Raw genomic sequence first — 21942 nt, 5'->3', positions numbered from 1 at the left:
GGAAACAAAGCCCTATGAGGAGAGACTGAAAGAACTGGGCATGTTTAGCCTGGAGAAGACTGAGGGGAGGATATGATAGCACTCTTCAAGTACATGAAAGGTTGTCACACAGAGGAGGGCCGGGATCTCTTCTCAATCGTCCCAGAGTGCAGGACAGAATAATGGGTTCAAGTTGGAGGAAGCCAGATTTCGACTGGACATCAGGAAAAACTTCCTAACTGTTAGAGCCATACGACAATGGAACCAATTACCTAGAGAAGTAGTGGGCTCTCCGACACTGGAGGCCTTCAAGAGGCAGCTGGACAGTCATCTGTCGGGAATGCCTTATTTGGATTCCTGCATTGAGCAGGGGGTTGGACTCAATGGCCTTGTAGGCCCCTTCCAACTTATATATATAAGATCTCTACTTGAAAGGCTTGTTGAAAGAGGAAGGTCTTCAGTAGGCTCCGAAAAGATAACAGAGATGGTGCCTGTCTAATATTTAAGGGGAGGGAATTCCAAAGGTCCAGTGCCACAACACTAAAGGCCCACTTCATGTGTGTGTGTGTGTACATTTATATCCCACCTTTCCTCCAAGGACCTCAAGGTGGCGTACAAACATGGCTCACCCCCTTCTGATTTTATCCTCACAACAATCCTGTGAGGTAGGATAGACTGAGAGACAATGACTGGGCTAAGGTCACCCAGTGAGCTTCATGGCCAAACCGGGATTTGAACCCTGGTCCACCAGGCCCCAGTTTGGCACTCTAGGCACCACAACTCTAATGGACCAGCCACCACTGACAAAGCTGAACTATGTGACACATGCCACATCTCCTTTGGGCATAATTTAATTGGAGGCAACAGGCCTGTGGAAGGGGGTGTATAATCCTTTCTTCTGCCCTCTCCCCAAGCTGCTATAAGCCTTACGAGAGAGGGAAACACATATACCATCTATAACTGTATTTTCCTTATTGTGAAGCTGACAGGAGCTTTTTCCCGCTTAAGATCCCTCTTCCCATAGGCCTGAGTGAAGCACCCCCTCCCCCGGCACAGCTGACCTGATCAAATTGGAAGCCCCAGGCACCGCTTTGAAGTTAATAAAACAAGCAAGCAAGCAGCCTTAAAAACAAGAGAGATCCTGATGATCAAAGGCTCATTAGGGGGTCCCCTTACACAGGGTAGTGAGCCTGTGGCCCTCCAGATGCTGTTGCACTCCAGCTCCCATCAGCTTCTGCCAGCATGGCCAGTGATGATGGGAGTTGTCATCCTCTGGGGACTTTGCAAAATAAATACCATCAGCCCTGTCCCTGTGACTTTTTTTGTTATTGCCAGTACTAACCCAGGGCACCAGTAGGTGGCATGATGTGCTCAGTTATACTTCCCCATGTTGTCTAAAGGGGGAAATGTACGGTTTTCAGATTTTACACATGCATTTGCAAATAAAGTAATCTAACCCCTAATTTTGTTTGCTTTCATCCCGGCAAGCCACCCAAGGGTATAGGGCATTCCTAGAAATAGCATAAACAACAAACGAACACCCTGACTCTGGAAGCCCTCTGTGTGCATGCAGCATCCTGGCTCCATGATCCTGACCGCTGCGTAGGGATGGGCCAATCTGTCAATTTTGGTTTCGTTTTCCAGCCATCAATTATTCACATTTCCACATCAGTTTGCAATGTGTGCATTAGGTGTGTGTTAGGAGAAATTTAAAAATCTTCATGAAAATTCATCAGAAATTCATTCAGTGTGAATTTCTCCTAATACATTTTTGTGTGCAATTTTGCCTATTACAATGCATTTGTGTATATTGTTTTCAGTAATATATGCATTTATATGCACAGTTTACCCTAATATATGCATTTTTGTAATTACTTGCCTGGAGCACTGAAAAATTTGGAGATGTGCAAAATTTGAAGTATTGCTGTTTTAGTTCATATCTTGTTTCAGAAAGTGGAAGTTAGGTAGGTTTGCCTTATATGTGAACTGAATTGAATTTCTTTCCCCTCCCTACTCCTGAGGAACCTCCAGCTACTCTATTGTCTCCCTGCCATTGCAAATGTTACAAGTGCTTTCACCAAGTGGCTCATAGAATGCAGTTTTGTTTATTATTTTGAACTAGTGAAATAACACAGTATGTGTGACCTTTGGTCCTGCAGAACTACAACTCCCATCTTCCCCGGCCTTTGGCTATACTTGCTGGGGCTGATGGGAGTTGGTGACTAGGGAGAGGGACTTTTCAGTTGTGGCTCCCTGTATGTGGAATATGCTCTCCAGTGAGGTCCACCTGGCTCCTGCCTTGGCATCTTTTCGACACCAGGTAAAGACTTACCTTTCCCCCCAGGCATTTGCTAGATTGAGATGTTGCTGTCCGTTATTACTATGCTTCCAAAGCTTCTTGTGGCTGTATGGGGTGTGTGGTTGATTTACTGTTTTATTTTTATAGTATATTTGTTTTTGTTTGTAACAGTGCTGTAAGTCGCTTGGAGAACTTCAGGTAACAAGTGAAGAATAATAATAATAATAATAATAATAATAATAATCTCCCTCTTCGGATGTACACCTTAACGTGGTGAGGGGGTTTGAGTGTGTTGAAGAAGCTGAGAGCAATGCCGTCAGGAGTCTAGACCAAGAGGCAGGGTCACCCATGGCGGAATTGTCAAAGCTGAGACACCAGACTAAGATGCATCCAAACTCAGAGGAAGGCAGTGGTAAACCACCTCTGAATATCTCTTACCATGAAAACCCTATGAACAGAGTATCCAAATTGCAACACGAGATAGTGCTGGAAGATGAGACCCCCAGGTCAGAAGGCATTCGCCGAGCTACTGGGGAAGAACAAAGGACAAGTACGAGTAGCGCTGTGACTAATGATGCAGCTGGGTCAAAGCTGAAAGGAAGACCAGAGGCAGATGCGCACAGATGTGATAGCAGAGTCCAGAGTTGTACGACGCACACAATAGGAACATGGAATATGAGAAGCATGAACCAGGGAAAGTTAAAAATTGTCAAGCAAGAAATGGGATGCATCAACATTACAATACTTGGTGTGAGCGAACTAAAATGGACGAGAATGGGACATTTCCAATCAGGCAACTACAAAATATTTTATGCAGGAAATGAGAAATTAAGAAGAAATGGGGTTGCTTTAATAGTGAGAAGTGATGTAGCAAGAACAGTTAGGAGCTACAATGCAAGGTCTGAGCGAGTGATATAAAGGAGATTAAACGGGAAACCTATCGACATAACCATCTTCCAAGTCTATGCTCCAACAGCAAACGCAGAAGAGGAATTGGAGAGGTTTTACACAGAAGTACAGGAAGAAATTGATCACACACCAAAACAAGATTTGCTGATAAGCATGGGGGATTGGAATGCAAAAGTAGGGAACAGAGAAGAATTAGGAATTGTGGGGAAATGGGGCCTAGGAGACAGAAACGAAGCAGGAGAAAGACTTATTGAATTCTGTGAAGACAATAATTTGTTTCTTGCGAACACATTTTTTGAACAACCGAAAAGACAACTGTACACATGGACATCACCAAATGGTCAATATAGGAATCAAATTGATTATATAATTCGTAGCAGAAGATGGAGAAGTTCCATACTTTCTGCAAAAACAAGACCAGGAGCAGATTGTGGTACAGATCATGAACTGGTCATATCGAAGATCAGAGTAAAGCTAAAGAAGAACAACAAAGCAATCATAATGCCAAAATACAATTTAAATAACATCCCAGAAGCATATAAAGATTAAATAAGGAACCGGTTTGAGGCTTTAAACTTAGTTGACGGAGAACCAGAAGAACTATGGAATGAAGTCAGAGATGTTATCAGAGAAGAATGCAAAAAGACAATACCTCTAGTTAAAAAGAGAGAAAGACCTCAATGGATGACTGAAGAAACTATTAAAATGGTTAAAGAGAGAAGGAAAGCAAAAGCAAAAGGAGATAGAAACAGAGTCAGAACCCTAAATGCAACAATACGACTAGTATGTAGGGACAAAGAGAACTATTACAATAGTTATTGTATAGAAATAGAAGAGGACAACAAAAAGGGTAGAACAAGAGCCCTGTTCCAAAAGATTAGAGAAATGAAAGGAAATTTAAACCATCAGTAGGGATGTTGAATAATCAACAGGGGAACACACTGACTGACCGAGATGAAATAAAAGGAAGATGGAAGCAATACACTGAAGAACTCTATAAAAGAGATGCCAGGATGACAGATTCATGGAGGAACCATATGATGAAGAACCAGAAATTTTAGAATGCGAGGTGAAAGCTGCTCTTAAAATACTTGGAAGAAACAAATCACCAGGGATAGATGGCATACCAATAGAGTTGCTACAAGCTACTGAGACTGAATCTGTCCAGATTTTGACTAAAATCTGTCAAGAAATATGGAAAACTAAACAATGGCCCACAGACTGGAAGTGTTTCATATACATCCCAATTCCAAAGAAAGGGAATCCCAGGGAATGCAGTAATTATCGAACTATTGCCTTAATATCTCATGCAAGTAAAGTAATGCTCAAGATTCTACAACAAAGGCTGTTACCATATATGGAGCAAGAAATGCCAGAGGTCCAAGCTGGATTTAGAAAGGGAAGAGGTACCAGAGATCATATTGCAAACATACGTTGGATAATGGAACGGAGCAAGGAACTTCAGAAGAAAATCACCCTGTGCTTTATAGACTACAGCAAAGCCCTTGACTGTGTAGATCATGAAAAACTATGGAATGCTTTAAAAAAAATGGGGATGCCACAGCATCTGATTGTCCTGATGCGCATCCTATACTCTGGACAAGAAGCTACTGTAAGGACAGAATATGCAGAAACTGACTGGTTCCCCATCGGAAAGGGTGTGAGACAGGGGTGTATTTTATCACCCTATTTATTTAATCTGTACACAGAACATATCATACGGAAAGCAGGATTGGACCAAGATGAAGGAGGTGTGAAAATTGGAGGGAGAAACATCAATAATTTAAGATATGCAGACAACACCATACTCTTAGCAGAAACCAGTAATGATTTGAAACAAATGCTGATGAAAGTGAAAGAGGAAAGCACAAAAGCAGGACTACAGCGGAACGTCAAAAAGACTAAAGTAATGACAACAGAAGATTTATGCAACTTTAAAGTTGACAATGAGGACATTGAACTTGTCAAGGATTATCAATACCTTGGCACAATCATTAACCAAAATGGAGACAACAGTCAAGAAATCAGAAGAAGGCTAGGACTGGGGAGGACAGCTGTGAGAGAACTAGAAAAGGTCCTCAAATGTAAAGATGTATCACTGAACACTAAAGTCAGGATCATTCAGACCACGGTATTTCCGATCTCTATTTATGGAAGTGAAAGTTGGATAGTGAAAAAAGCGGATAAGAGAAAAATCAATTTATTTGAAATGTAGTGTTGGAGGAGAGCTTTGTGCATACCATGGACTGCAAAAAAGACAAATAATTGGGTGTTAGAACAAATTAAACCAGAACTATCACTAGAAGCTAAAATGATGAAGCTGAGGTTATCATACTTTGGACACATAATGAGAAGACATGATTCATTAGAAAATATAATAATGCTGGGAAAAACAGAAGGGAGTAGAAAAAGAGGAAGGCCAAACAAGAGATGGATTGATTCCATAAAGGAAGCCACAGACCTGAACTTACAAGATCTGAACAGGGTGGTTCATGACAGATGCTCTTGGAGGTCACAGATTCATAGGGTCGCCATAAGTCGTAGTCGACTTGGAGGCACATAATAATAATAATAATAATAATAATATGTTGCCAAAACTTCCTGTGGCTGCATAGGGGTTGTTTAGGTGTTATTGTTTAGTTTTTATGGTACAATGTACTTATTTTTGTTTTTAACAGTGTTGTGAGTCAGTTGGAGACCTTCAGCTAACAAGCCCTAACAAATCTAAACAACAACAACAATAATAATAAACAACCACATATGCCATCTTGAGCTCCTGGGAGGAAAGGTGGTACAGAAATGTAATAATAAATCAATCATAACCATCACCACCACTGTTTTGCCCTTTCTACTAGCCATGTTACACACTACACAAAATGCAGGACTACCTGGGATGGTAGAGCATATGTTTTGCATGCCAAAGGTTTGACCCCTGGCATCTCTAGTTAAAAAGATCAAGGTATGGAAAGACGTTGTTGTTATTGACGATGATGATGATGATGTTATATCCTACCTTTCCTCCAAGAAGCTAAAGGGGACATACATAGTTCTCCTCCCTCCCATTTTATCCTCACAACAACCCTGTGATGTAGGTTAGGCTGAGAGATAGTGACTTGCCCAAGGTTACCTGTGAGCTTTATGGCTCAGTAGGGATTTGCACCTTGAGTGGGGATTTGAACTGTCACCTCCCAGGTCCTCTAACCGCTACATCAAACTGGCTCAGTTTTGCCACAGAGCATAAGGCATAACTTAAATGCAGAAAAAGGAACAATGCAAAGACATACAAGAACCTATCAAATAGACCCAATAAAATAGGACCAAGAACCTCAGCAGCAAAAAAACCCACGTACCATCAACAGACTTCAAAATCATTAGTGATCATATTTCATGCTTCACATACTGATTTTGGGAACATCAGACTGCTGTTAAAAATGCAAGGACAGGCCAGGTTGGGTTTTCTAGTCAGTTGGCAAGGCTGCTCATAGAGAACTTCATACAAGCGTGAGAATGAATTGAGACAAGGAATTCCCGCTCACAGTTTCTAACAATATTTCCCCTGCTGGTATGCAGTTGACTCTAAGGCAGAAGTAGCAGCTGGTGGTGGAATAAGCTAGCATGTAAGGAGTGGGTGTGAGTATTCTTATTTGGCCCAAAGGAGCCAGTTGCCGACTGCTGATGTGGAAAGGCAGATGTTGCCATAAACAGCCCACATCCTTGCTTTGGAGTGGAAATGTGCAGACATTTCATTACAGAGTACATATGAAACTTTGCAGGGCGCACCTCTCTATGCAAACGTGTCATGCGGATGAACATGTACCCAGTCAGGGTACATACCTGTCGGTTTTGGCACAGACTTGCTCGACGGTCCCAGCCAATGAGCACAATTTAAACGCTCACCCACAGATTCTCATTGTGAATCATGCTGTGCCAAACCAAACAGCTGTTCTGAAAGGGTTTCTTAAATATCAAAAGAAGAGAGGGAGACAGAAAGAAGAGAGAGGAAAGGCTGCAGCTCTGTGGTAAAACATCTGCTTTGCATGCAGACGCACACCGGTCCAATCTCCAGGGAGGTCTGAGAAACACTCCTGTCTGAAACCATGGGGAGTTGCTGCCTGTCAGTGTTGACAATACTGAGATGTCTCAATGGCAGCTTCCTCTCTTCCTAGAGGAGTACAGAGAATGTGGGAATTGAGTATCATGAAACATCACTCCTGTTTTGAGCACCAAATGCAGGGTGGGGGGCTAATCTGGACTGGGACCTCTGTGCTGGAGAAGGAGATGGATCCTTTCCTCCTGCACCATTTCCCAAAAAACTGGACCTACCGTTTACTCTCAGAGGTCTTTGAGCCGTAAGTGTGCTGGCTTTTTAAAACTACTTGCTTTATCGAGCTGGAAGCTATGCAAATGAATTGGCTTCAGTTAGCTGTTTGGGCTTTTTCCCGTCTCCTCACCCATTTTTTATATTCTCTCTTTTTTTTAGAAGTTTGTTCAGTTGTTTTTTTTATGTTATTGTCCTTTGCTGCCTTGAACTCTGCTAAAACATGTCAAGCTACAGATTTTTTTTTTTAAAAAAAGATTATAATTCATTAGAAAAGACCATAATGCTGGAAAAAGCAGAAGGGAATAGAAAAAGAGGAAGGCCAAACAAGAGATGGATTGATTCCATAAAGGAAGCCACAGGCCTGAACTTACAAGATCTGAACAGGCTGGTTCGTGATAGATGCTCTTGGAGGTCACTGATTCATAGGGTCGCCATAAGTCGTAATCGACTTGAAGGCACATAACAACAACAAAATTTTTATTATAACTTTTATAATACAGAAATTAGGGAAAGTGGAAGCAAAACAATATACAATGCCATATACATAATACAGGAAAAATGACATAAATCAATAAAATGATAAAGGATGCTTCAAAATTATGAAATAAATGAGGCTGGAGCTCATATGCAGAAGAAAACTTTACACTAAAGTCCCTTTCAGAGTATACAGAGATGACAAAAGGTTTTTTTAATCATATACTTCACAGTGTGGGATATCACAAGGTTATGACTGTCATAAAAATCATGTGATAAGGTAGGAGGGAGACCAGGAGAATGGAATCATAGAACAGTAGAGTTGGAAGGTGCTTGTAAGACCATCTAGTCCAACCCCCTGCTCAATGCAGGAATCTAAGGTAAAGCATCCCTGACCGGTGGCTGTCCAGCTAGCTGCCTCTTGAATGCCCGTAGTATTAGAGAGCCCCCCACCTCCCTAGGTCACTGGTTCCATTGTTGTACTGCTCTAACAGGAGGTTTTTCCTGATGTTCAGCTGAAATCTGGCTTCCTGCAACTTATGGAGAACAGGTCTATCAATGGCTGCTTCTTCACACAGCACATAGCTAAACTCTGGAATTTGCTCCCAGAGGAGGCAGTAATGGCCACCAACTTGCGTGCATTTAAAAGGAGTTTAGACAAAAAAAGGGGGGGGGATAAGGCTATCAATGGCTACAAGCTACAACGGCTATGTTCTCCCTTCCCTGTCAGAGGAACAATTCCTCTGAATACCAGTTGTTAGGAATGGCAGGTGCGGAGAGTGCTCTTGCAGTCAGATCCTGCTACTGGGCTTCCCATAGGCATCAGATTAGCCAGTGTGAGAACAGGATGTTGGACCAGATGGGCCTTTGGCAAGATCCATCGAAGATCTTTTCTTACGTTTTAATGTTTTGGTGGGTTTGTTACACTATGCGTGTTCCCCCCCTCCTCGGTTACCTTACTGGCAGCAGATAGTGGTGAACAGCAGCAACAGAACAGTCACAGTGCAACAGATAATTACAGTTTTCTTCCCCGCTGCAGTTCTCCAAAGACATCCTGATGTACCATCTCTTTGGAGCATGGTGGTTTTCCAGTTGCTCGCTGCTGCCACTTAGTAAGCCTGGACCTATCAGCAGCATGGGTGGGATGCTTGGGCCCTAGCAGCGACCCAAGGATGCCGGGTGCAGACACCAGACGAGGCTGGGCCACAGCACAATGTCAGCTGCCTCACTAGCAACACCGCCATTTAGTTGGCATACATTTTTGTTTAGAGGTTGCTGTCTTTGAGAGGAGGAAGCGGCTGAGAAAAAGAAAGAGGAGACTAGAAGAGTAGGAAAGAGAAGAGAGGAGAAAAACAGAGCATAACAACGTAAAAGGAGCCCTGGTGGATCAGGCCAGCGGCCCATCTAGTACAGCGTCCTGTTCTCACAGTGGCCAACCAGATGCCCCACAGGGAAGCCCACAAGAAGAGCCTGAGGCATCTGGGACTAGGTAGGGGTGAATCTGTCTGTTTGGGGTTTTCTCTCATTTTCCCAGTCAAATTTCCACATCAGTTTTCGAATTCTGTTTTTAAAAAAGTCCTCATGAAAATTCAACAGCATGTTAGAATCATAGAACAGTAGAGTTGGAAGGGACCTATAAGGACATCAAGTCCAACCCCCTGCTCAATGCAGGTGAATTTTAGTATGAATTTCTCCTGATATACACATTTTAACACAATTTTGCTTAATATACCCATCTTTGCAAAACCATTCCCCTTAATACAATGCATTTTGTATGCTATTTTCAATAATATAGGCAGTTACTGTGCATATACACTGCACTCCAGTATATATATATTTTTGCACACATTACTTCCCTGGAGAACTGCATTGCAAAATTCAGAGAAGTGCAAATTTCAAAGGATGTCTGTGTTTTGGTTTGCATACAGGCGGGCCCCGCTTATACGGCGGGTTCTGTTCTGGACCCCCGCCGTAAAGCAGAAATCACCATAAAGCGGAACCCCATTGACGATAATGGGGCGCATCGCACCAAAATGGCATCAAAATGGCGCACGACGAGAAAAAAACCACCGTAAAAGTGGAACAAGCACCTTAATGCGGGGACTTTCCCTAATTGAAAGCCGCTGCATTAGTGAATCGCTGTAAAGCGAAGCACTGTAAAGCGGGGCCCTACTATATTGTTTCAGAAAGAGCAAATCTGGTAGGTTCGCCTTTAAATGCAACTGAATTGAATTTCTCCCCCATCCCTAAACTGAGCTGAATCTGGAAGAAATGAAACCCTGGACCTTGGCTGAGGCAGGCAGAACTCCAGAGCACCGGACTTTATCAGCAAATCCAGCAGGAGCAGGTTTTCTTTTCCTCTCTGGTAAATTAAACTCAAGCAAGGAAACCCCAGCCTTGGCTATGAACTCTGGCAAAGAGGCTGGTCCGGGGAGGAGAGAAGGGCGAGGCAGGCAGCCAAGCAGACTCCTGTCAGATGCTTTCCACATCCCAGGGAGCTGCAGGCTGCAGCCGCAGCAAATAAGACACTTTCCCCCCTCTTTCCATCTTCTCTCACCCAGTTCCTCTGAGTTTGGGGGTTGCTCTCTTCACCATGATCTGGCTGATATGGCTTTGCTGTGGTCTCTCGGTTATTTGTGGACAGCAAGATCCCGAACTCTTAGCGAGGGACCTGGAAGAGGCTGAGATATTGGATTACAACCTCATTGACAATGTAAGCTTTTTTTAAAAAAAGAAAAGAAAAAGAATAATTGGATTCATTATTGCTGGGGATTTGTGGCTGTCTCGTATAGTCTGTTAATGGGCATGAAGCAGAGGAATTGGGAGGCATGGATGGGGCTCTGATCCTTTGCCTTCAAGAGCAATCCGACATAATTTAGTAGGCAAAGTTTTCCCTAGCCTGGTGGGTAAAAGGTCCACTGGCTTTTTTTCTCCTGTGTGTCAAGCTGCAGTTAAAAACAAAGGGGTAGGGCTGCTAAAAAAAAAAGAAAAAGGTGGCAACCTGAGCTAAACAAAAGAAACAAGACTTTTGCATGCAAGCAAGCCCTCATGTTAATGTAGGGTTGGCAGGTTTCAGGCTCTAAAGGGGTTCCTGTGTTTTTATCAGTTGTAGGGGAAATTCAGCTCGGGGAAGCTTCTCCTATTTCTTGCTACACTTTGATGGGGGGGCAGTTACACCAGGTAAAAATTAAGTATGAATAAAAAATTAAGTGTGAATAATGCTAACCCAGACAACTCAATGGAACCTCCCTTTTCAGCTGCAGTGTATCTTGGAGTATGTGAGATACTGAAGATAAACAACAGAGGAACTTCATAGGTGGTTCCTGCTTGCTTTATATACTTTTTGTTGCCTCTCCGTTTTATACGGTTCTGAAGGATACATGATGAGATCGTGCTGTTTTATTGTACTGTAATGTTTTGTACTGTTTTGCGCCGCCCTGGAACACATTTGGACGAGTTTAGAATTTAAGTCAGTCTGGTTAGTCAAAATACTAGATTTAAATTGTCATCCTATGCAGACTTACTTGAGAGTAAGCCCCACTGACATCCAAAAGACTTACTTCCAAGTAGACATAGAATTGTTCAGTAAATAGATCCTTGGTTTGGTCTAAGATAGCAGTTGTTCCATTTTCAGCTTTCAAAGCAGCAGAGGACACAATGCTTGCATATTCAGGGAAGGGCCATAGCTCAGTGCCTGCCTTGCCTGCAGAAGCTCACAGGTTTAATCCCTGGCATCTCCAGGTAGGTTGGGAGAGACGCCCTGCCTGAAACCTCAGAGAGACACTGCCAGTCAGGGTAGACAATACTGAGCTAAATGGAGCTGTGGTCTGATCCAGTCTATGGCAGGTTCTTCCTGTACTCCTTCATTTGCTTTGGAGCTTCCACAACGCCCAACCCTTTGGTCAATTTCATTGTAATATTCCTGGAATCCATTGGTTGTTTTCTAACCTTTCGTCCATAAAATTCATATATTCTCTGTGCTTTGCTTGGGGTCTTGTGCAAAGGAAGGTACATGCCGCGATTTACCGCACGGGCACCTAACTCAATAAGCCTGTGAAATTCACTAGGACATCCTGGGTTGAACAGCAGGTTATACGCAAACACATGCAACAAAAAGAAGCAGCCATTTCTTCAAAGCAAAATTAGAGCTTCAAAGAGGAGCGATTTGGAGGTGAGAAGCAATGAGGACCTTGTTGGGGTTTGGGAATCACTTAACCCACGAGTAGGGATCTTCTAGCCCTCCAGATGTTGCTGGATTCCAGCTCCCACCAGTCCCAGCCAGCATAGCCAATGGTCAGGGAAGATGGGGAGTTAGAGTTCAACAACATCAGGTTGCCCACCACAGACTTAACCCTCTCCATGCTCTCTGGTTTCCTTCCAGCCACAGGGGGGCAGGATTCCAGATGTGTTTTCAACACACCTTTTGTCAGGGGGGATTCCATGGAAGGTTAGCAGGTCAGGAGATAATTTGGAACAGAAAAGTTGCAGGTAAGGCAAGGGTTAAGTGTTCCCTATCCTATTCCTCCCTGCTGCTTAGACTTACACATCATGAAAAGGAAGCAACACATCACAAAAGTTGCATAAATTATGCACATGCTGATTTATACGTATTGATTAACAGTGATATCCAGTTTACTCAGAGTACACCCATTGATCTACTCTGCCTGGTTGGCACTGACCCATTGCACGGCCTTTTCAGTGGCAGTTCTCCTGGTGAGGTATGTCTGTCTGCCTCCCTCATTATTGACTTTCAGGAGGCTTTTAAAAAACATTCCTATTCATCCAGACATTTGATGTCTGAAAGACATTGTTCCTGGCTGGTAGCAGCCCTGAAATCACTGCCTGAGAGAATGTGACGTTTTAAAACTGTTTTTAGAATGTTGTTACTATTGATGTGTTTGGTGCCATGGGCTCCTTTGGGAGAAAGGGCAGGGTGTAAAATGAATAAATAATAAATTTGTTGTTATGTGCCTTCAAGTCGACTACGACTTATGGCGACCCTATGAATAAGTAACCTCCAAGAGCATCTGTCATGAACCACCCTGTTCAGATCTTGTAAGTTCAGGTCTGTGGCTTCCTTTATGGAATCAATCCATCTCTTGTTTGGCCTTCCACTTTTTCTACTCCCTTCTGTTTTTCCCAGCATTATTGTCTTTTCTAGTGAATCATGCCTTCTCATGATGTGTCCAAAGTATGATAACCTCATTTTAGCTTCTAGTGATAGTTCTGGTTTAATTTGTTCTGACACCCAATTATTTGTCTTTTTCGCAGTCCATGGTATCCACAAAGCTCTCCTCCACCACATTTCGAATGAGTTGATTTTTCTCTTATCCAATTTTTTCACTGTTCAACTTTCACATCCATACATAGAGATCGGGAATACCATGGTCTGAATGATCCTGACTTTAGTGTTCAGTTATACATCTTTACATTTGAGGACCTTTTCTAGTTCTCTCACAGCTGCCCTCCCCAGTCCTAGCCTTCTTCTGATTTCTTGACTGTTGTCTCCATTTTGGTTAAGGACTGCCAAGGTATTGATAATCCTTGACAAGTTCAATGTCCTCATTGTCAACTGTAAAGCTGCATAAATCTTCTGTTGTCATTACTTTAGTCTTTTTGATGTTCAGCTGTAGTCCTGCTTTTGTGCTTTCCTCTTTAACTTTCATCAGCATTCATTTCAAATCATTACTGGTTTCTGCTAGTAGTATGGTATCGTCTGCATATCATACATTTTTGATATTTCTCCCTCCAATTTTCACACCTCCTTCATCTTGGTCCAATCCCGCTTTCTGTATGATATGTTCTGTGTATAGATTAAACAAATAGGAAGATAAAATAATGAATGAATGAATGAAGTATTCTGAGTATGGCTGACATTGGAAAGCACCCGATATCTTCAGTAAAATCAGAATACATTTCGCCATTGTGGGTGAAGTAGTGTCTAGGTGACCCACATGCCTGTTCTGTCTGCTGTCCAGGATGGGCTCACTGTGGATGGGTGACTTCAAGGTGCCTTCTGCTCTTCCTTCTTCTGGTTCCTTATCTTTAAACCAGACTTGGGCTGGACAGCCCTTCCAATATAGAGGACTCCTTCCAACAGAGAATGCTCCTCTGATTGCCTTTCAAATAGAGGACTGTCCTCCTTAAAGTTGGATATGTGGTCACTCTGCTGCTCCTGCTGCTTCATTTGTGTCCAACGTAACCCTTAGCCCTGAGGGACACTTTGCAATTTGGATATGCAAATAGTCACTGCAATTAAAAACATTTCCCCACAATATTTATTTATTTATTGCATTTGTATACCGCCCCATAGCCGAAGCTCTCTGGGAGGTTTACAACAATTAAAAACACTAAAAACAAATATTCAAATTTAAAAACATATTTAAAATATATATTTTTAAAAAACACATGCTAAAATGCCTGGGAGAAGAGGAAAGACTTGACCTGGTGCCGAAAAGATAACAGTGTTGGTGCCAGGGGCACCTCATCAGAGAGGTCATTCCATAATTTGGGGGCCACCACTGAGAAGGCCCTCTCCCTTGTTGTCAGACTCCCAGCTTCCCTTGAAGTAGGCACCAGGAGGAGGGCCTTCGATGTTGAGTGTAGTGTACGGGTGGGTTCGTGTCGGCAAAGGCGTTCCATCAGGTATTGTGGTCCCAAGCCGTGTAAGGCTGTATAGGGAATACCCAGGGAATATACGGAGCAGACAAAAGAAAGGACTTCTTCACACAGTGCCTAGTTAAGCTGAGGAATGTGCTGCCGCGAGATGTAGCAACGGCCACCAACTTGGATGACTGTAAAATTGAATGAAACTTATGGAGAATAGGTCTATCAGTGGCTACTTCTTCACACAGCACATGGTTAAACTGTGGGATTTGCACCCATAAGAGATCATGATGGCCACCAGCTTGGAATGGTTTAAAAGAGGACGAGACAAAGCTATGGAGGACAAGGCTATTAATGACCACTCACCTTGATGGCTGCGCTCTGCCTCCACTGTCGGAGGCTGTAAGTCTCTGAATGCCAGTTGCTGGGAGTCACAAGTGGGAAGAGTGCTGTTGCACTCACGTCCTGCTTGTGGGCATCTCATAAGCATCTGGTTGGCCACCATTGATTTATTTATTTGATTTATTATTTGATTTATATCCCACCCTTCCTCCCAGCAGAAGCCCAGGGCGGCAAACAGAAATGCTAAAAACACTTTAAAACATCATAAAAACAGACCTTAAAATACATTAAAACAAAACAACGTTAAAAACTTTTTTAAAAAAAGCTTTAAAAACATCATTTAAAAAGGGTTAAAACATATTATTAAAAAAACACATATTAACAAGCAATTCTAACACAGACGCAGACTGGGATAGGTCTCAACTTAAAAGGCTTGGTGAAAGAGAAAAGTCTTCAGTAGGCACCGAAAAGATAACAGAGATGGTGCCTGGCTGATATTCAAGGGGAGGGAATTCCATAGGATAGGTGCCGCCACACTAAAGGTCCATTTCCTATATTGTGCAGAATGAACCTCCTGATAAGACGGTATCTGCAGGAGACCCTCACCTGCAGAGCACAGTGATCGACTGGGTATATAAGGAGTAAGACGGTCTTTCAGGTATCCTGGTCCCGAGCTGTATAGCACTTTGTACACCAAAACTAGAACATTGAACTTGTCCTGGTAGCAAATGGGCAGCCAGTGCAATTCTTTCAGCAGCGGGGTGACATGTTGGTGATACCCTGCCCCAGTGAGCAGCCTCCCCACCGCATTTTGCACCAGCTGCAGCTTCCGGACCAACCTCAAGGGCAGCCCCACATAGAGCGCATTACAGTAATCCAGCCTGGAGGTTACCAGTGCATGGACAACAGTGGTCAGGCTATGAGGATGCTGGGTGAGGAGGTGGGCCTCTGGTCTGAACCAGCTCCCAGGCTCTTCTGATGGTCTGTTTTTATTGTTTTTATGCAAACTGCACCAAAGTTTTTAATGTAGTTCAGAACTAGGTATGAACAAGTGGGACCTGTAACAAAAGCTTGCAGGGTGGGCTGTTCCTGTTCAGTGCCTTCCTCCAGGATTCTGCTTTCTGTTTCCTATCCAACATTCTGTGGCCACTGAGCACGCAAAATCTTTATTGGGTATGCTTTAGGGGGGTCCTCCCCTTAGGTTTTTTTGTACTTCTGCAAACTTTTAGGTTCCCCCAAGTCTACTTATATTCTCTTTGGGCGTGTGTGGTGCCATTTTGGATACATGAGCAATGGCACACATGCCTGAACATTGGAAACAGGAGGACTGAGGATGATGATGTATTGGACGACAGTAAAATATTTGTAGTGTTTTAGTGGAACAGTAAACGGCCCTCATATTAGCCGAATGGCTTTAAATAGTTTGGGACACAGCCAATATGAATAAACATGATTATAGTGTATATGTCAGAGAGGGGTACCCTGCGACCCCACCCCAATGGGGTTGGACCCCAACTCACATCAGCTCTGGGCAGCATGGTCAGTGGGCAGGGATGATGGCAGCTGAAGTTTTGGGATGGGAGACAGATTGAATGCCATTTGCATTTAAAGGCAAATCTACCCAAAGCACACTTTCCAAAACACTGGGCAAAGTGAAACACAGCCATCCTTAGAAATTCACACTTTTCCAAATTTTGTAATGCTATTCTCCAGTCAAGTAAAGTATAGTAGTGAAAATAACATTAAAAAGAAGTACATTAAGGAAAATATAAAATGCTTATATTAAGCAAAGTTTCATACAGAAATGTGTATATTATTATTATTGTTGTTGTTAGAAGAATATCATGCTAAAATGATGAATTTTCATGAGAACTTAAAAAAAAAAGAATTCACAAGATGATATGAAAATGTGGAGACCTGAATGTAAAACTGAAAAAATGAGACACTGAGGTAAACCAAAATCGACAGATTTGCCCATCCCTAGTTGAAATCTAGCAACACCTGGAAGCTCACAGGTTCCCCATCCTGGTATATTTCATGACTGGATGATTTAAAATAGTTTTACAGAACACTGTTTTTTATTTGTAATATTTTGGAATGGAGTGTGGCTTAACCACTCTCTTTCTCCCCCCATCCCCAATTAATTGTTGGTTGCATGTATATTTAGGTCCCTGGAATGAAATGGGCTGTAGCACCAAATTTCAGAGATTAGCTGGATTGCTTGTTGGGTGGGAGACATTGCTAAGGAATGACTTGGCTGTGTGAATATTAGAGTGATTCACTTTTTCACCCCAAGGCAGAAGTAAACAAATGCCCACACGTTGCTAGGGAATGTTGTAGCACTGGTTAACATCATCTATTTCAATGAAAGTGTTATGAAGCTGCCAGCCTGGCCAGTTGTGTTGCTTATATAGCCCTATTGTAGAGTTTTGCTTTGCAAGGACATAAATCTGCAAAAGGGTCCAGCTAATGCACTTCATACACATCTGCCCTGTTGGCCTTGTTTCTACAAAATGTTCCACTGGCTTACCCATTTCTGTCTATCAAACAGTTCTTGAAGGACCAGCCCAGCCAGACAGACATAAGCCAAATTGCTGGCAAGTTGGAAATTTTCAATGAATATGTATGTTGATTTATTAAAATATTTATCATGATTACTTGGCAAGTAACCTTTTTCACATGCACAATACCTGCTCCAAACTCTAGGCAGCTTTTAGATCAGGGATGAGCCTCAGACCCAAGTGTGTGTGAATGCGGCCCTCTAAGTCTCGCTATCTAGCCCTCACAGCCCTCCCCAGCCCACATCCCTATCCCTAGGCCACAGCCCCCATCAGCCCTCCTCTGTGCCCTCCTCTAGTGCTTTTGCCTGGTTGGAACATGCTCTTGAACTGAGAAGATACCTCTTGGTTGTCCAGAGTGTGTGACTTTTGCATGGCTAGAATGTAGCCTACTATACAAAGGTAAGAGTCAAGGTAAATGATTTGCTCCTCCTAATTTTGCCTCTGGCCGCATTGCATGTTGCAATAGCACGCAGTCCCAGGAAAATTGACCATGATGGAATGTGGTCCATGGGTGAGGTAAATGGAGTCCTGCCCTGGATGCCTGATTCTGGGGGCACCCAAATCATAATTAATGTTATACACATAATCTATATTTAAAAAATAAAATTTGAATAATGTGTTCCGTGAGATTATTGGATTTGGTACTAAAATATGAGAGTGATGTAAATCCTGCAGAGGATTTCATCAGAAATCAAAAGGTTTAAGCACCAAGTGCTGGCAGTTCTCCCAGTTCCAGAGTCAGCAACAAATGTAGACCTCTGGAAAAGAATGCATTATTATTCATTCATTCATTCATTCATTAAATTTATATACCACCCTTTCTCCCAAAAGCAAATGATAATACAATAAAAATATCTTAAAAACAATTCCAGTACAGATGTAGACTGGGATAAAGGTCTGTGCTTAAAAAGCTTGTTGAAATTCAGACCTCCTGAGAATAATCCATGAATATTCACTGTGTTTTATCCAAACCTGGAAACATGGTTTATAATTTTATTACAACTGTTGTTACGTTTTATGTCACAAAATACAGGGTTGGCTTAGAGACGCATTTCATATTCTGTGCCCTGGGCACCAAGATATGTCGTTCTGGCCCTGAGCCTGCACTGCAGGATAAAAAAAGGCTCCCTCTTGGGTTTAGATCAGGGGTGGGGAACATTTGTCCCTCCAGAAGTTGCTGAACTACAACTCCCATCAGCCCCAGAAAACATGGCCAATGGCCAGGAATGATGGTAGTTCAATAACATCTGGTGGCCCAAAGGTTCTCCACCCCTGGTTTAGATCATTGGAAAGAAAATGAAGGTGACATACTTTGTACCAAAATCACTTAAATTCTGCAGAGGAAGTCACATACTTTTTGACACCAGGGAATGCTTAACATCTTGCTTCTTGGCATTCCAATCTTTAGATAAACAGTCTTTCTGGAGGGCAAATTGATAACAGTATATATAAATTAAGAGCAAGGAACATAGGGAGCAAAAGATATCCCTACATTCCAGAAGTGTTCCCGGAAATTACAGGCCAGTTAGCTTAACTTCTGTCCCTGGAAAACTGGTAGAAAGTATTATTAAAGCTAGATTAACTAAGCACATAGAAGAACAAGCCTTGCTGAAGCAGAGCCAGCATGGCTTCTGCAAAGGAAAGTCCTGTCTCAGTAACCTATTAGAATTCTTTGAGAGTGTCAACAAGCATATAGATAGAGGTGATCCAGTGGACATAGTGTACTTAGACTTTCAAAAAGCGTTTGACAAGGTACCTCACCAAAGACTTCTGAGGAAGCTTAGCAGTCATGGAATAAGAGGAGAGGTCCTTTTGTGGATAAGGAATTGGTTAAGAAGCAGAAAGCAGAGAGTAGGAATAAACGGACAGTTCTCCCAATGGAGGGCTGTAGAAAGTGGAGTCCCTCAAGGATCGGTATTGGGACCTGTACTTTTCAACTTGTTCATTAATGACCTAGAATTAGGAGTGAGCAGTGAAGTGGCCAAGTTTGCTGACGACACTAAATTGTTCAGGGTTGTTAAAACAAAAAGGGATTGTGAAGAGCTCCAAAAAGATCTCTCCAAACTGAGTGAATGGATGGAAAAATGGCAAATGCGATTCAATATAAACAAGTGTAAAATTATGCATATTGGAGCAAAAAATCTTAATTTCACATATACGCTCATGGGGTCGGAACTGGCGGTGACCGACCAGGAGAGAGACCTCGGGGTTGTAGTGGACAGCACGATGAAAATGTCGACCCAGTGTGCGGCAGCTGTGAAAAAGGCAAATTCCATGCTAGCGATAATTAGGAAAGGTATTGAAAATAAAACAGCCGATATCATAATGCCGTTGTATAAATCTATGGTGCGGCCGCATTTGGAATACTGTGTACAGTTCTGGTCGCCTCATCTCAAGAAGGATATTATAGAGTTGGAAAAGGTTCAGAAGAGGGCAACCAGAATGATCAAGGGGATGGAGCGACTCCCTTATGAGGAAAGGTTGCAGCATTTGGGGCTTTTTAGTTTAGAGAAAAGGCGGGTCAGAGGAGACATGATAGAAGTGTATAAAATTATGCATGGCATTGAGAAAGTGGATAGAGAAAAGTTCTTCTCCCTCTCTCATAATACTAGAACTCGTGGCCATTCAAAGAAGCTGAATGTTGGAAGATTCAGGACAGACAAAAGGAAGTACTTCTTTACTCAGCGCATAGTTAAACTATGGAATTTGCTCCCACAAGATGCAGTAATGGCCACCAGCTTGGACGGCTTTAAAAGAAGATTAGACCAATTCATGGAGGACAGGGCTATCAATGGCTACTAGCCGTGATGGCTGTGCTGTGCCACCCTAGTCAGAGGCAGCATGCTTCTGAAAACCAGTTGCCGGAAGCCTCAGGAGGGGAGAGTGTTCTTGCACTCGGGTCCTGCTTGTGGGCTTCCCCCAGGCACCTGGTTGGCCACTATGAGAACAGGATGCTGGACTAGATGGGCCAGTGGCCTGATCCAGCAGGCTCTTCTTATGTTCTTATGTGTTGTGGGCTTTTTTTCCCTGGAGGGAAGGGGGAACCAGCTTATTTCTCACCTTTAGCAGGATGATTTTGTAGAAACTCTTTCCCTGACCAAAACCTTTTCTTGCTTACAGGAACATCTCACATATTAGAATCATAGAGTTGGAAGGGGCCTATAAGGCCATCGAGTCCAATCCCCTGCTCAGTGCAGGAATCCAAATTACAGCATACCCGACAGGTCTAGCTGCCTCTTGAAGGCCTCCAGTGATGGAGAGCACACCACCTCCTTAGGTCATTGGTTCCATTGTCATACCGCTCCAACAGTTAGGAAGTTTTTCCTGATGTTCAGCCAAAATCTGGCTTCCTGTAACTTGAGCTCATTATTCCGTGTCCTGCACTATGGGACTATTGAGAAGAGATCCTGGCTCTCCTCTGTGTGCCAACCTTTCAAGTACTTGAAGACTGCTATCATATCTGCCCTCAGTCTTCTCTTCTCAAGGCTAAACATGCCCAGTTCTTTCAGTCTCTCCTCGTAGGGCTTTGTTTCCAGTCCCCGATCATTCTTGTTGCCCTCCTTTGTCTTTTTTGCAGCCACACCACACTGTTGACTCATATTCAGCTTGTGATCAACAACAATCCCAAGATCCTTCTCACATGTAGCAAAGCTAAGCCAAGTACCATCTTATAACTGTGCATTTGGTTTCTTTTTCCTAGGTGTAGATCTTTGCACTTATTCCCTGTTAAATTTCATTCTGTTGTTTTCAGCCAATGCTCCAGCCTATCAAGATCATTTTGAATGTTGTTTCTGTCTTCCAGCATATTAGCTATCCCTCCCAATTTTGTGTCATCTGCAGATTTGATAAGCATTCCCTGCACCTCCTCATCATAGTCATTGATAAAAATGTTGAAGAGCACTGGGGCCAGGACTGAGTCCTACGGTACCCCGCTTTGTTACCTCCCGCCAGTTTCAGAATGAACCATTGATAAGCACTCTTTGAATACGATTCTATAGCCACTTGTAGTTCTTCCATCCAGCCCACATTTACCTAGCTTGCTAATCTGAATGTCATGGGCAGAGATGGCTCCAAAGGGTGGCCAGGTGGGGTCCTGGCTGAGGGCCCCATTGGCCACAGGGGCCCTTGAAGGGCCCCTTGTTATGGTGGGGGAGTAGTGCTCCTTTTCCGTGGCAGGCTTCCTGCTGTGGATCACAGGGGGGAGCTGCCCGCCCGCTCGCAGGCCCATCCGCACCCACTCACTTGCTCTCTCCTGTGCCCACTTGCCCTCCACCCCCACCTGCTCCCTCGCTCACCCTCCCCCCACCGGCTCACCCTCTCCCACCTGCTCGCTCGCTCGCCCTCTTCTCCCACTCGCTTGCCCTCTTTCCCTGCTCACTCGCCTATCCCCCACTCGCTTGCTTGCCAGCCATCCCGCCCTAGGGTTGCCAGGTCAGAGCCATTCAAAAACC

General features: G+C 43.3%; 1 protein-coding gene across 1 annotated transcript in view; it reads left to right on the top strand.

The window, feature by feature from the left end:
• Window positions 1-10346: 10346 nt before the first annotated feature.
• The window catches only part of ITIH5 (inter-alpha-trypsin inhibitor heavy chain 5), a 70732-nt gene continuing 59136 nt past the window's right edge, over window positions 10347-21942 (top strand). The window contains exon 1 of the mRNA XM_061638295.1: window positions 10347-10695. Within this exon, the coding sequence (XP_061494279.1) occupies window positions 10576-10695 (120 nt within the window). The 5' untranslated portion in view covers window positions 10347-10575. The remainder of the gene's footprint in view (window positions 10696-21942) is intronic.

This window comes from Rhineura floridana, chromosome 8, assembly GCF_030035675.1.
Source record: "Rhineura floridana isolate rRhiFlo1 chromosome 8, rRhiFlo1.hap2, whole genome shotgun sequence".
Classification (NCBI taxonomy): Eukaryota; Metazoa; Chordata; class Lepidosauria; order Squamata; family Rhineuridae; genus Rhineura; species Rhineura floridana.
This window is presented reverse-complemented; position numbering and strand designations above follow the sequence as displayed.